General features: G+C 37.0%; 1 protein-coding gene across 2 annotated transcripts in view; it reads left to right on the top strand.

The window, feature by feature from the left end:
- SLIT2 (slit guidance ligand 2) overlaps positions 1-16,406 on the top strand; it is a 363,732-nt gene that overhangs the window by 328,318 nt on the left and 19,008 nt on the right. For both annotated transcript variants that reach the window (XM_077136499.1, XM_077136500.1), the window contains 4 exons: positions 8,912-9,005; positions 14,045-14,182; positions 14,293-14,533; positions 16,132-16,262. In XM_077136499.1, the coding sequence (XP_076992614.1) occupies positions 8,912-9,005; positions 14,045-14,182; positions 14,293-14,533; positions 16,132-16,262 (604 nt within the window). The remainder of the gene's footprint in view (positions 1-8,911; positions 9,006-14,044; positions 14,183-14,292; positions 14,534-16,131; positions 16,263-16,406) is intronic.

The following is a 16,406-nucleotide window of genomic DNA, read 5'->3' on the forward strand; positions in this document are numbered from 1 at the left end:
ATTTCCCAGAATTTGCTGCTGACTGAAATTGCTTTTAAAGCAGTCAAACCATTTTCTGTGTTTTTAGGAATCCAAAACTTAATTAGAACGTAAAATTTCAGTTTCTTTACAGCACCCAGGGTAGTTTTCTTAAATTAACAATATGTCTCTAATTACGTATGTTCTTTAATTTAAAATAACTCTGCAGATAATGATTTGGGGAGGAACTTTTATTAAACAACAATAAAGCAACTACCCAGAGATTCACTATCTGGTTGGGAATGGCCGAGATGCAAACCGAAGTCTGACAGACCCCAAGGCATTTACTCTAATTTGAGGGCACTTTGCTGGAACCAATTCCTCCTTCCTTGCTGCCATTCACCAGGCTTGACTCTGGCTAATCATTTATACTAAACAAGCTTTCCCTCTGGTCTCCGTGCTGTCTCTTTTCAACTTTCAATGTCAATTATCCCTTTTGTATGTTTGAAAACCCTGTAGCCATAAAATTCAGGTGTTTTACTTCTTCATGCTTTAGGTGAAAGTTATTTTACTTTTAATGTCCACTTCAAATCAAAAGACTTGATTTAGGGATAGGTCTATGGTTCTCTTCATTCCCTTACCACACATTAAAGTATAAGGAAGTATTGAATGCTGAAAAACATTTGGACTTGGCTGTATTTTTTAGGTTTTGTGTACGTTTATTAGGATTTCATGATCTCTAATTACAGTGACTCCTCTTGCTAATTTTGCATCAAGTGATAAGATCTTTATATCAAAGCTGAGATATTTGTAATCATATTTGATAGCCTCAAATAAGAGAAGCTAAAGTTTCAATCTGTTTGAACTATAGAGAGTGCTTTGGCAGTCTAACAGATATTCTGTGGATTCCATTCACTTTCCAATCCTTTCAAAGCCTTCCCAAATGCATTTGAATATTTAAAAACATTTTAAAGGTTCTGTTTGCTCTTTAGTTAACCAGCAAGTGTATATCGAGCCCAGAACAGCAGTTCAGCTTAACCAGACCTTATCCAATCTCTATTTAATGTATTTACTTTGAAAACGGAGTTAAATATTTTCTGAGATTTCAGTAGCTGTTGGAATCGACCATATTATTTTACTTCAATGTTCCAATAAGGCGGTTTTGTTTATTTATCTAGAGAGGTAAGTTTTGTCCGTTTTAAAAATACAAAAAATATTTATGAAAACACACTTTTTGCAGGATACTGTGCTAAGCATCAAAAGTGAAATGAAAATGCATAATTTTCTTGGCTTTGATACTTGAAAACAGAATCTTGATTCAGTTCATATCAGGTCAATCATTTCACCAGTACCAAGTTATCATTTTTAATATCCCAAGAAAGTTAAAAGCAAATTAGAGTCTCTGTACGGTAAGTACAGAGTAAGTAAGGAAAAACACTCTACTGGAATATGAGCACTGAACAAACTTTGTGGCAGACAAATATTATCTAGTAACCCATGTCATATAATTTAGAAAACAAAAATGAGAGCAACACAATATGATTCCCCTTCTTTGAAACATCTACATGCATAGTATGTTTTCTTTTCTTAGGCCCTCCTATTTTGATTATGATTGACTTGAACTCAAAAATTCAAAGTAAGTGAAGATTTTAAAGAGTTAGTTGAGTTAGAAAAATTCCTGAAATCTTAGCGCAGGAACAAAATGACCAACTTTCTTTCTGCTAAACAGACTTTGGGGACTAACTAACACTGGACTAGACATGCTATTATACAAATTTCTTGGTAGGAAAAAAACAATTAATCGCCCATCCAAAAACTTTTCAAAAATTTCCTCTCCAATTTTCATGGTTTACATTACAAGAGAACACATCTTTTCAGAAGAAATTGCAACATATTTGGGGATGCTGTAATAGTTTTAAATAATAAATTTAAAAATGATAAGTCATTCACCCAGTTTCTGGACCAGAATGTTGTCGACATCCTACTTACTAAATGAAAAAGGACACTGGAAAATCAAGTGTCCTATTCCCCTCTGGTTTCCATTTTGTAACTCCTCTAATTAAGGAGTTGGTCATGCCCAGCTCTTATTCTTTTGCTGGGTTTAGCCTAAAAATATTTTCCCCCAACATTTTATTATGAAAACTATATTTAATTATATTATTAAACTAAAGCAACTTTCTGTTCAAATTCAAAATTCTCACCCTCAAAAAGTACATGTAAATGAATCTTACTACAAGTAGTTAATTTCCTTTTGCATTATTTATTAAATTCAGGAAACATTTATTTAAATGGTATTAAATATTTTCTGGGATTTCAGTAGCTATTAGAATCGCCCATATTATTTGACCTCAGTGTTCCAGTAAGGATATATTTTTAAATGCCTCCTTTTTATTGCTTATTTATTTGGAGAGGTAAGTTTTTTCCATTTTTGAAAATTTAACGCATTTATTGAGAACACACTTTTTTTTGCAGGATACTGTGCTAAGCATGGACAATAGAGTATCTTCATTTTTCATTCATTGATCGCAAATTCATTATAGTTAAGAACTTTCCACAATGTCATGAATTAAACCAGTATTTTTAAAGAAAAGGGTGTTTAAAAGATATTTGATGGGAGAAGAAATGAGATGTAGCATTATTAGTGGCAAGATTGAACACCATTTAATCATTATTTTTGATGTCTTTGACAATTTAAGTGATTGATAAACCACTTAGAGAAATAATTAATGTTGTATGCACATTAGTAGTTATTATTAATTGCAACTGTCATTCAAAATTCGAGTTATCCTAAATATATTGTAAATTATAAAACAAGGCATCACTCTCACTTTTCTCCCCCACCATAAGACAGAGCAATTTGTGTCTTTTGCAATTCTCTTGCCATTGTCACTTTTAGTATCCTAAGGGGAGGAGATTCTTAACTAATTATAGTTTAGCTAGTCTGTCCTGCAAACCCTGGCTGCTAGCACCAACTCCCTTTCTAGAGAGGGGCAAGTATTGATAGGTCCAAGTCAACCAAAACCCACAGTGCTTTGCAGAGTAACTTCCAAACCTGGCAGCAAATGTAGGGCTAAGCTACTCTGCTGTGTTCCTTTCAGACCCTGCCCCTTTTGAAGCACAGAGATTTTCTCTTCCTTGTGCATCTCTTATTCCAGGCTCTGATTGTTAGAGAAGCTCAGAATCCTTAAGGAAAATTTGAGGCAAAAGAGAGGAGAGCCATGTGGAATGAAATAAGAGAGTAAAGAAACATAAGAAAGAAAGAAATAGTGAAATGTCGAAAATTTTATCACCATAAGCCCCCAATGATTTGGAAATTATAACCTCACAATGTTCAAAACTCTTGAACTTTCCCCCAGCAAATCTGGTTATCTTCCATTGTTCTCTATGTCTCTATGTCTCTGAAAGACAGAGAGAGCAATGGAAGGTCCTTCCAGATGTAAGTACCAGAAACCTAGAAGTTCCCGACAACTCCCTCCTTCTCTTTCCCTGCCCTTATCCATTCCATTTTGCTTCCTAAGCATTTCTCCACACCATCCACCTCAACATCACCACCACCTAAGCCCGAGCTAAGTCATGCCTCATGTGCATCTTCCCCTCTGCAATCCGTCCTCCATTGGAGCCAGAATGATCTTTTCAAAATGCAAATGGCACCTAACCATCACCCCAACTTGAAACTCTTCATGGGAAACCCATTGCTTATAGAATAGCAACATTCTGCCATGTGACTCCTGCCTACTTCTGTGGCTTCCCGTTGCACAATGCTCTCCTGGGCTCACTCTGTGTCTCCCAGAGATCACCATGCTGCCTCCTGCATAGAGCCTCTGCCAGTGATCCCTAATTCGCCTTCATATCCTACAGCCACTGCCACCACCACTTCTCCTGAAGAGCCTCCCCCATCCTCCCTCAAGGAGACATCTCCCTTCCAGAACATTATGACATTTCCCTGCCTAGCATTCATCACAAAGGCAATTTGACATTCACTAGCAAAATTGTATGAGTAAAATCTCCTCCGTGAGGGCAGGAATGGTGTCTTCTTTGTTCACCATTTTACTCCCGGCAGTGACAGAGGCCCTGGTACATTGGTGGCTATCAAATTATATGGCAATACTAAAAATCTGATTTGTTATCAGAAGCACTGGAAAAGCCACAGGAGGATCATTCTATAAGTATCAGAAAAGAAAATGCTAGAATCGTTCTCAAATCATTTTAGTAAGTATAGTAATTAGAAATTTAAACAAGAAAGGTACCATAAGTACTAACAGAGAGATACAAAGGAAGATAAAAGGGTCTCTTGTGTTTAAGAAGGAAAGAATATTCAAATCAGGTAGATTCATAGATCTAAAACGAAGCAGGAGGCAAAGCCAGCTTCAGGTACCATGCATTATCAGAGCCAACAAAGTACAATGGGGATTCTGCCTCTTTGCAATTATATTCATGATATTTTGGCACCTCAGGGGGCTCTGTCACATGCTAACACTTTGTTTTTATCACTGAATGCAATAATATCAGTTTGTACCACAAAGCATGATGCTCTCTCTCATCCCTTACTCCCTGCATTATCCATCTCTTTGGAAGTGTTTGCTTTTTGTGTTTTTGTTTTTGATTTTTGAGCCTGTGTTGACCTTACAAGGTCTTCAGTTTCAAAAGCCCCATTTTGCAGATGAAGAACAGAGGCCCAGTACAATCAAATATTTCACTTTTCAACTCTTCTATATTTTTCATTCATTAACCCCTGTTATCCTGAAGAGAAAGCAGTAGGCCCCCTGGCTGACCCTTTGCTGTTCCCTCACCAAAGCACAGACTACCACACGTACACATACTCCCCTTAATCTTGAAGCAACAGAAAAGCTGAAAAGCTGAATCATAAGGAAAATCAATTTAATGCTTTGTCAAATGTGGTCAAAAGTGAAATTGCAAGTGCCTATTAGCTAATGTGTCCCACACTATTTATTGCTTTCTCAGTCTTCGTGATTAGCACTCTTCAGCATCAGGAGCTAGAAGCAAATAAATAGGGGTCCTAGCATATAATAAAGTGGTTTGAAGCCAAATAATAGAGTCAGTGTTTTTATAGTCCCCTATAACCTGAGGGGTTCATGGTCACCAAAATTTAATCACATCATCCGAAACCACTCCAGTGACCAACATATATCTTTCCTGGTGACACATTAACATGTAAAGACATCCTTTTTATTTATATCACTAACTAAAGTAGGAAAATAAAGACTATGTCTATCCTTCCTTTCTGTCACGTCACAGAAAAATCATCTCAGGAAGGGAGGAAACCATCGATGGCATTGTCTCAAGCTCTGGACCAAGGAAAAACAAACTAATTCAGTTTCCTCATTGTGCATTGGTTTCCTTTGACTATTCATTAACTCAATATTAATTCTGACTCCACACACACATATACCAAAAATAAAAACCAAAGTAAAATTGCATATTGTCCTGTCAATACAGTGAGGTTTGGGGGAACTTTGTCGATAGTAACCGAGAGCATATCAGCTCACTTCTCAGCTTATTTTATTTTCATTCTTACTCTAAAGCCAGTGCAGCTTTCAGACGGCCAGTTTCCTTTACTGGCTGAGAAGTCGGTATGAAGTCCAGTATTTATCTTGGGAACTTTCCATTTTAGATTGAGCCAAGTCTCACCCCTGTGGTATGCTATTTATATTTTAAAAGCTGTCATCCCCCCCAAAATACATCAAGATCCGATATAATTAGGACAAATTAAATAGCACAATGAAAACATTTATGCTACTAAGTGAAGACAAATTTAAAGTAGTGTATAAAGGAAAAGCATAAGCTATGTTATTATAATGATGAGTGATTAATTTTTATGTAAAAAATATAAAAATATCTAAAGGCTGAAATGAAACTCAAGTGGAATATAAGTCAACAAGATAAAGTTCTTACCTTAAAAATCATTTGATTCTGGAATTCTTTCATTTAATGACTATTATTTAAGTATGTCACCATACCAAATGCTAGGAAAATACAGAGATGAAAATGCTGAGTTCTAATCTCAGTAATCTTACAGTAACAGAAAGGAAATGAATTAAGTGCCAATAATCGTACAGTGCATGCAGCACAATGCAGCCCTACAACTCTACCTCTATGGATGTCATGAATATTAAGTCAATGCCTATTTGTAGCATGTTTAATATAGTGTCTGGGACACGTAGTAACACGATATAAATGTTTATTAAATAAATAAATATAAATGTATAAAAACATTGATATACAAAAATAAAAGTATACACATTTAAATATATATTTATATTGATATATATGTCATATAATACATAAGTGTATAATATAAAATAAAATGTGGGAAAATGAATTGTATAAAAGTGTAATGTATTGCCTTAAGTTATGCACACACAAACATATGACATGTAACAACTGTAGATAGATAAACAATGGTTGCAAAGATTTAGTTAGGAAGATTTCATAAAAGAGGATATGTTTATAATGAATGGGAAAACTAGCAACACACTACCAAGAGAAGTTATTAAATCAGAGGGAATACCAGTACCTCAGGCATGGCATTGAATCTAGAAAATAATGAATAGACCCAGGTGACAAGAGTGTAAGGTAGAAGACTGGGCTTTAAAAGTGAGTAAGACAGTAATATGATGCAGAGTATGCTTTCGTAATGTTTGTTAGTGTCATAATGTTCAGGAAGATCAGTTCTTTCTTAATCAACCAATCTTCTTGTCACATAGATGCATAACTATGTAATAGTCACAAAAATCTATCATATTCAGTTTCAATAATAATTAGTATTACCACTGTGTTAGTCTTACAGCAATAAGGAATACTTGACATTAACATATTTTTTTCATGTTCAAGTTGGCATGCTTAGTCTTAAAGATGTTTATTATAGAATTTAACCCTCTGTTTAGACAGCAGTTTCTTAGAATTGCCTCTCTTCTCAGTCCTTTTAACATCAAGTCTAGGGAGAACATTCTGGTAGAAAACAAAGATGAAATTCTCTCTGTGTGTTCTGTCTCCAACTCAGACTTCCCCTTTACTGGAAGCTGACCTAGGGCAGTGTCCATAATAGCCACCTGGGTACACCCAGAGTCGTGTGGTTAAACCTTGTGACTACAGTTTGGATTGCATTAATTGAATCAGATTGAATGGGGCTGGGATTGGATTCGATCAGATCAAAATGAATTAGAAGCAAAACTCTCCTCTTACCATTTTTAAGACAATTTCTTATTTGGCTATAAAGTGAAAATTACATAGAATGACATCTATTATGTATTTCCTATGGTCCCTCTCAACCATCAGTTTTTATAAACTGCCTTTAATGTAGACTACTGTAAATAGCCTGTCTCCTAATCAGATATAATTGATTAGCAAACTGAAAGTGATTTCATCATTTGTAGGTTGATAAAATATAATATTAAAATTCCAGCAAGGTGTCCAGTTTAAAATAATACTAATTAAAATTACAAAGCTTTAAAAGAACGCTGTTTAAAAATACCCCCATCATATATGTGTCACGAACAACATTTTGTATTGAGGCACTGAGACCCAGCAAGCCTTCTTAGAGAAGCACCGTATAAGACTATGAGTGCAAACAGTTCATTTTAAGAAACAAAATAATAATATGAAAAACTAAATATACCAAATTAATGTTATAACTGGATTAGTACACATATATATTTATACTGTAGAAAAAGATCTTTGAATTGTAGATAAGATGCCACATTCAGTTGTCAGTTGTCAAGCAATTATTTCTGCCAATTCGAAGTGTCTTACCTTAAAGAACAGTCTTGCAACAAAGAGATGTACTGTAAACTCCTGATTTTTTCAACAGTGCTGTTTAAACTCATTCTCTGAACAAATGAAAATTGTACTCGTTTCTTGGAAATGAACAGCTACCTATAGATGAGCCATTTCATTGTTAATTTATTGCATATAAAACAATTTAAAAGTAACATAGAGGTATGGTATGGTGGGAAAGCAGAACTTTATCTTTTTCTAGTTGCTTTAAAATCTTACATATTGATCTGGAAATTCATCTTTTCCATAAAAATTTCATTTGGCCTAATATACCTAAAAATATAACCATATTATTTGTACCTGCAGAAATTTCCTAAGAGATAGCCAGATTTGCAATTCAACTTAGTGCCTAGAATCTGGATAGTTATGCTTTTAGCTCTGATTTATTAATAAAATTATTCTTGAGCTTCATGATGCATGAAAGTGTGTCTCCTCTCTGAGACTGATTCTCCTTTTATTTTTTTTTCTTTATATTTTGGTGCAATGAGAAGGAGCTTTCTTTAGTGCTGTTAAAATAATTCATAAAAGGGAAGCAAAGTCTTTTTCTCTAGACTTAGAAAACTCTGGAGGCTGTGATGATTTGAGGGCTTTTCTTTTTTTCAAGCATAAAACAACCAATTAAGCTGGACGTAAGAGTGTACATACCAAATGATTCTGTTTATGTCAAGTTCAAACACAGGTCCAAGTAAACTGTGGTCTTGTCATAATAGTGGTTATCTTTGAGGAGGTTAGTGAGCAGAAATGGGCATGATGGAGGATTCTAGCATGCTGGTGAAGAGTGTGCTCCTGGTGGTGGATGCTCATTGCAGCATTGCATTCATTAAACTGTTTATCCTTTTTTTAATATGATCAACTTCAATGAAAAGTTCAAGATGAAAGAAAACAAAGCAACAGAAAGAAAGACATTCAGATTTCCTTTTTCTAATTCTGATAGTATGTTCTAAAAGGGTTCAGATGAATCACGGATCACAAAAGTTATATTATCCCAATCATAAGACTATCTAGCAGCAGAACCAGGTTTGGATCCTCTGGTTCTGTGCCTTGGTAATTTTTTCAAGCACAAGCTATGCTGACATCTAAGACCCATTACAAAGTCTGCTGGTGAGAAGCCTATTAACCAAGCTTCCTTGATGGACTAACACCATCTGCCGTATTACAGGCGAGTTGTGTGAGGAGAAGCTGGACTTCTGTGCCCAGGACCTGAACCCCTGCCAGCATGATTCCAAGTGCATTTTGACACCAAAAGGATTCAAGTAAGTCCAAGCTGCCTTCAGGCTGTGTGCAGATGGGCAGACCCTTGATTTAGGAATCCTCTTCTCATCTCTCTCCAAGACCCAGTTCCCTATCTTTGCCTAAGATTACATCGGCAAACTCACTCCTGTCAGTAACATTTTTATAACTTTTCTTTTCACAGCATGGATTTTTCTTTTTGAGTATACTGAAAGAAAATAAAATACACAGAATGTTTCACTTTGATCCATGACTCTTTCTAAGAAGTCCCTTATAGAATAAAGTATAAGGTAGGCTTTGAAAATAGATTATTTAAGTTTACTTGAAAGCCAATTAAATTTGTAATATCAACTAGGTGCTTCATTATCTGAAGGTATAGATAATAGGGACTTTGATTTTAGTAAAACTGAACACTTTATGGTCCCAACAATCCTTTATTCTTTCCAGAGTAAGATAGAGTGACCTTATGTCCCAGTTTCCCAGGACAGTCCCAGCCTATACCTGTTGTGCCAGTATAGTTATTAATTGTTCTCCTTTCACCTTCAAAATATCCCATTTGAGATGATAAAGCATACCGTCACAGTAGGAATAGGGCTTCTTCCAGTGAGCCCAGAATTTCAAAAGCATTTATTTTTCCTCCTCAAGCACCTATCAACAACAACTTCTGTTTTTAGAGCTGGCAGTAATTTAGAGATGATCCGGTCCAAATTGTTCACTTTAGGCATGAGAAAAGCACCACCCACAGAGGCTGGGTGGCTGTCTGAAGATCTCAGGGTTATTTATTGGCAGAGCTGGAGCTACATTTTATACTTTCCAGTTGGGTGGTTTTTCTAATACAACACGTTACCTCTATGACATTTTATAGTTTATTAATATTAGAGCTAGTATGATAGAAGGCAGGACACATTCTTGGGAATGACACAGTTAGGTTCAGGAATTGAGCTGGGCTTTTATCAGACAACTAGCAAATAGCATTATATATTCCTTCACATAGCATTTATTGGTTCTTCTCAGGGGGCAGAGTTCATGGAAATGCTACCATCTTATGTTTTGTTGTGCTTTGCAGGTTATTAATCACTTTTGCATACTTTATCTTCTCAGTGATATAACTCAACCTTAATTGCTATAGGATTCAGAGAATTACAAATTTTCTCTGATCAGAAAGGGTTTTTATAAAAGATGGGACTTGGACTGATACAAAGATGTTTTGATTTTTTGGCAAAAAGATCAGTAGACATTGTGAGTGAGATGGATGAGGGACATCAGTATCATCAGATCCCATCACCTTTCAAAAGTCAATCTGGGGGCTGCGAGGTTAGTTCAATGGTAGAATTCTCACCAGCTGTGCAGGAGACCCGGGTTCAATTCCTGGCCCATGAACTTCCCAAACAAACAAGCAAGCAAAACAAACAAGTGAAACACCAAACCAAACAAAAAGTCAAGAAATGGTGCTGCAGTAAGGGGATACTCAAGTGGAAAAAGAATGAAATGTGACCCCCGCCATACAGCATACAAAAGAAAAAAAAAAGTCAATCTGAATGTATTCTCAAGTATTTTTAGAGAATATTTTCTTACTTCAATTTAGTTTTAGGATATACAGATATTGTTGCAGCACCTACTGATTGTAGTCAATGCTTTATTGAAAAAGAAAATAATAATTTTAATTCCATTTTTTTATTTTAGTTTACAGCATCACACAAAAGCCACAATCTATTTAAATTTTTATGTTATACAACGTTCTGCATTGCATTTTGTTGACCCTAAAACTGTACATGAATTATTTCACTAACAGCTTTGTCCACAATTGAATTCAGCAAATTAAAAGTGTATCACTTACCTAACAAATATTATCATTTTTCAAACAAATTAGTCATTCAGCAGGTGGTTTTCCAAAGCTGGTTGTCTGTAATATAGGTTTCATAATACACTGTGCATTGTAATTATAAGATAAATTATTAACAAGACTTAGTGGAAACCATTAAAAAAATAAGGGAGTTCATCTTCAAAAAGACCATCTTTAATCAAATATCACCTTTTAGTTATGAATTAGTTTGCAGAATTTTAAAATTGCCTCTTGTTAGACTATCAGTTAGCTTATCTGGGAACCTACTCTTCTAGCAGTCAAGTATGAGCTTGATTTATAGCTATATGTAGGGAGCAGAAAACAGGTTAAGTTGTAATATGTGCTATTACTACCATGTTATAATTAATTGAACAGTATGGGAAAGGGAGTTGTGAAAAGAAAATGGAAATGACCAAAACAACATGAAACTGCTAAAGAAATCTCTATTGACAAATGTTGTTTGGACAAGATGTACCCTTACTTCACCTTCATTTTCTTATTACTCAGCTAACAGAACTCATTTTACTTTTCTTGCTTTATTATATACCTCATAAATCTCCTAAATTGCTTTTAGGTATTTTTAGACCATGATATGCCATAAGCAGTATTTCCAAGCATGCATCTTACTTAGTCAGTTTTTGGTCTGCTAGACAATTTATTTTATATTATTTGTTTTCTTCCTCGCTCTTTGTCAGATAATAGAGTTGAAAGAATGTGATAGGTTTTATTGATAATACAAACCTTAGGGAATTCCTATCTAAATTCATCTATTCCGTTTTGAAATGCAATCTGAGGAGCAAGAGAGAAACAAAAAATGTTGGCCATAATGTGACTCCAAGTTCTAATGGGCTTGAGAAAAGTATTTGTAGAGACGAGAGTATAAAAAAGCTCTTAGTGAGTCACTGTGGTGAATATGTGGTTCTTTTACCTTTACTTTGATTTCTTTTCCCAGATAAATAATTCAAAACATTTCAAAGCATTTCTTCTTTCCCTTAATGCCTGGCACTTCAGCGTCTCTGCTCATATTAACATTGATGGAAGTTCTCTTCTTGGACCTTGTCCATCTATTTGAAAATGTATATAGCCACTTAGGGTCCATTTAACTACAGCCTTGTTGTTTCCTTTGCTTTGTTATGATTTAGCATTTAAACCAACCGGCTGCCAAGCAAGCATGCTTATCCACTGAGCTCATTTTATTTCTTAATTCATACATGCTGAGCTGAAAGGCTGTTACCCTTAGAGGGTATATGCACCCATCTGTTTTAATTCATCGGCTCTCCAGAGGTAACTCTTAAATCCTGATGTTAAGTTTTAGTTAAACCCTTGGTGTTCGGTAATGTCCGTGTTCATTTGGGTATTTTTAATTATCCTCATTCGCTTAAATCCTAATGGCTTTGAAATGGAAACATGGGTAATCAGTACAGACTAAACGATAAAAACTTCTCTAGAAGTTGAAAGGCAGAAAGAATTTCCCAGGTACTGCTATTTATTTATCATTTGTTTTGTATCAAACACTGTTCTATCATTTCAACTCTGCAGGTAAAGAAACTAAGGGAAAGAGAAGTGAAGTACCTATATATCATGATCTAAAAATATCTAAAAGCAACTTAGGAGATTTTTTAGATATATAATACTGCAAGAAAAGTGAAACCTGTTCTGCTACATATATACATATAACATGCAGGGTTGGTTTTACTTTTCTTGCTTTATTATACACATGTATGTATGTATTATACACATTCATTTATAATTATTTTATTTAATTTTTTAACAAATCTATGAGTATGAGGAGCGAATTATATACATGTTACACTTGAGAAAAAAAGAACTTGGAGAGACTAAGTAACTTAGTCAATATTACATACCCAAAGGATGAAGGCAGGAGTCAAACTCTGATCTGACTGCAAAACCAAGATTCTAAAAAGCTAAACTCTAGTTTCCTATGTGTTTTCTTGTTTTGTTTTGGTTTAAGTCAGTGAACCCTTTCTTTAAAGCAGAACTCCTCACAGAAGCTCCTTATGTAAAACTAACAAATCACAATGGCAGAGTGTTGGCAGGCAGGGATGCAGGGGGAGCAGAAGGAACTGGCCAGAAGCCCCTACTCTCATAGCACTGCCCATTGGGGTCCTATGAATCCCCTCAAGCTCCACAGCGTAGGGTTTGTTAACCCCTGTGCATCCCATACTGCTTTCCCTGAGGTAGCTTTAAAGCCCTGGGTCCTTGGTGTCATAACTAGAGAGTCCAGTGCCAGGATGTGAGACAGACAGGTCTTACGGGGTGTCCTAATGACAGTAAGTGGTTAGAAACCCAGACTCTCTTTTCAGATTGCTTGGGCTCCATTCTTGGCTCTAGCATTGAGAAGCTCAATCCTTGGACACCATCCTTCTCCTCCTTGTCCCTTAGCTTTCCCTTAGTCCCTTAGGTGGGGGAGGGGGGGCATGGTACCAGAGTCACAAGACTTTTGTGAGGATTCGGTGAATCCATATAGGCAAGGTGCTTAGAGCAGGGCCTGGCACAGAGCACATGTTCAAGGAATGCCAGCCGCGTTATCCCCCTGGCTGCTCACCGTCAGTGGGTGAGCTCTCCTGCCCCGCACAGCCAGAGTGCCTGGGAGCAAAAGTTGTCCAGGGGGTCACCTCCCACCCTCCTGCCTGAGGTCAGCCCTGTTCTGCTGTGTTAATTGCCTGGTTTCACTGTGAACAGGGGTTTCCAAAGATAGAATATCTGCTTTTCTTAAAATTATATTTTGTCCCAGTACATCCAGTCTGCATTGGAAAATAAAATGTGTGCATTGTTTGTTTAAATATGCTTGACATGCTCAGTAAATTTTACAAGTTTACTCTTTCATCATCTCAAGGGCACAAATGAATTAGGAGAGCTGAAATGAGGACACTGTAAGCAAATAGAGTGCCCCTGCCCTCCCCCTCAAATAAAAGTCTCTGGTGCATTCATTCTGTTCTTTTTTGCATTGTGGATGCTTCCTGTCATCAGGGAGACAAAAATCCCTTTTCCTCTGTAGATCACAGTGAAAAACCAAGGAGTACGTTGTAGACAAGGACTCTTCCCTAGGCATCTATATATATATATATTTTAACTCTGAGTCTGTTCAAAATAAGTTTTTTTTTTAATATGGAGTTATTTTTTTCTAGATGAAATGCAACTGTTTTACCTATTTTAGCTCAGTTGAATTAGAAACCGTTTACCTGCTTGTTCAAACAGATGTGACTGCACACCAGGCTACGTAGGCGAGCACTGCGACATTGATTTTGATGACTGCCAAGATAACAAGTGCAAAAACGGAGCCCTGTGTACCGATGCAGTAAACGGCTATACGTGCATCTGTCCCGAAGGGTACAGGTAAAAGCACAGATACACCACGGTATTGAGAATGACATCCTAACAGGGCTTGAGTCACTTTGGCAATTAAGCAAAATATAATTAACCTGTCCTCTCTGTTTGCTGTTTAGTGGCTTGTTCTGTGAGTTTTCTCCGCCCATGGTCCTCCCTCGTACCAGCCCCTGTGATAATTTTGATTGTCAGAATGGAGCTCAGTGCATCATCAGGATAAATGAGCCAATATGTCAGTGCTTGCCTGGCTACCAGGGAGAGAAGTGTGAAAAACTGATCAGTGTGAATTTTGTGAACAAAGAATCTTATCTTCAAATTCCTTCAGCCAAGGTTCGGCCTCAAACAAATATCTCTCTGCAGGTGAGAATCCTTCTGTAGAAAGAGCTGATGTGACCCTAAAACAGAGTCCCCTTTGGAGAGCTGACCTCCACAATAGCATGTATGACACAGTGACCAAAATATACCCCTTGAGTATAAAGCTTCAACATTTCTTCCCTTCAGCATCTGTGTTTTCTAAACTAAATAGGAACCGGGTCTTTTTATTCATTACTCGATCCTGATTGTATGTAAAACCTGCATCAACCATAGCGACAAAGTGTATGTCTTTGCTTTGTGCTGTAATTCAGGTTTTGGCACAGCTGGAGGCTTTACTTAGGAAATGTGTGCAGGAGTATGCAGAAAGACAATACTAACCGATGTGGAAGAATGCACCGTTGGCAAAAGATCCCATCAGTACATTTAACTTTGAACCCAGAACCTTTAAAATAGACATGAGTTTAACATTGAGCCTATCAAATGTTACACTGACTTGTCCACCAAGTCGCTGTGTATATTTGAGCCAGTGACTTAAATTTTTATCAGAAAGCTTAGACTACATTAGGCATAATAAATGTAGAGCCCCTGGAGTGGATTGGACTGCATTCTTGTTTTCTTCTGGTTAGCATAATATTTTAAAAGATATTGAATTCCAGAGACTACAGTACCTTAGTTTGCCAGGGCTGCTGTAACAAAGTACCACAGACTAATTGGCTAAAACAACAGAAGTTTATTGTCTCATGATCCTGGAGGCTACAGGTTCAAGGACAAGGTGTTGGCGGCCCATGTGTCCTTCTAGCCAGGAGAAAGTGTTCCATGCCTCTCCCTGGCTCTGTCTGTCACAGGCTGCCTGTCTCTCTATCTCCACCACTCTCTGTCTGTCAGGGTCCAAATGTCCTCTCCTTATAAAGGTACCGGTCATATTGGATTAGGTCCTATCCCATTCACAGAACCAGGGTTTGCCCTTGAATGTGTCTTTTTTGGGGGACACCGTTTGCTCCATAACAGCCAGTTCCCCGTAGCTCCTGACCCTTCATATTTAGTTTACTCCAGGGAGGGGCAAGGATTTCTTTTGAAGTCTTGAGGAATGGGACTCAGAGGCAGGCTTCTTTAAAGACCCCCCTCCCGACCTGCCAGCATTTGCCGCACCGGGTCAATATGGGAAGTGCACAGTAGGGTTTTGGCCTAAAATCCTAATTCTTCCTTAGCTGGTCCTCCAGTGATCAGGGTAATAGCAGAGACTCCCCCAGGTACCGAGCACCAACCCTAAAGAATTTGGTTCTCATATGGAATATGAAAATCAGTCTTGGGCAGTGCCTTCCTATTTCATGGATACCTTAAATAAAGGCCATAACAGGAGCAAAAAGAGCAGGCAAGTGAAAATCTCCATCAAGGAAAGTTCTTAGCACCTCCAAATGTGGACTGAAGTATTTGTTATTATTCTTTTTAAATGTCTTTGTGATATAATTTGCAACAAAGTAATTTAGGTACAGGTCATCGTGCATTATCATTTTTTCATAGCTGTCAGGAAAAAGCAAATAAATCTCAGAAAAAGAAGTCTTCATTTAGCAGTCTCATCTTTCTTCTTGATGGAATATGCTTAATTGACTAGACATAGTAATGCCGAGGTTACTTCCTCCTAGATTGCCACGGATGAAGACAGCGGAATCCTACTGTATAAGGGGGACAAAGACCATATAGCTGTAGAGCTGTACCGGGGACGCGTCCGTGCCAGCTACGACACCGGCTCTCACCCGGCTTCTGCCATTTACAGGTGAAGATCTCTCAGTTACTGGTAAAGGTGAAAATAACTTGTTTAATGGAGAAATGCTTCCCCTCTATTATTTTGTAATGGGCAGGGGGAAGGGGTCTTTGGTTCCAGCAGGCTTTATGATAAGTGTATTATTTAGGGACCCGG

This window comes from Tamandua tetradactyla, chromosome 19, assembly GCF_023851605.1.
Source record: "Tamandua tetradactyla isolate mTamTet1 chromosome 19, mTamTet1.pri, whole genome shotgun sequence".
NCBI lineage: Eukaryota > Metazoa > Chordata > Mammalia > Pilosa > Myrmecophagidae > Tamandua > Tamandua tetradactyla.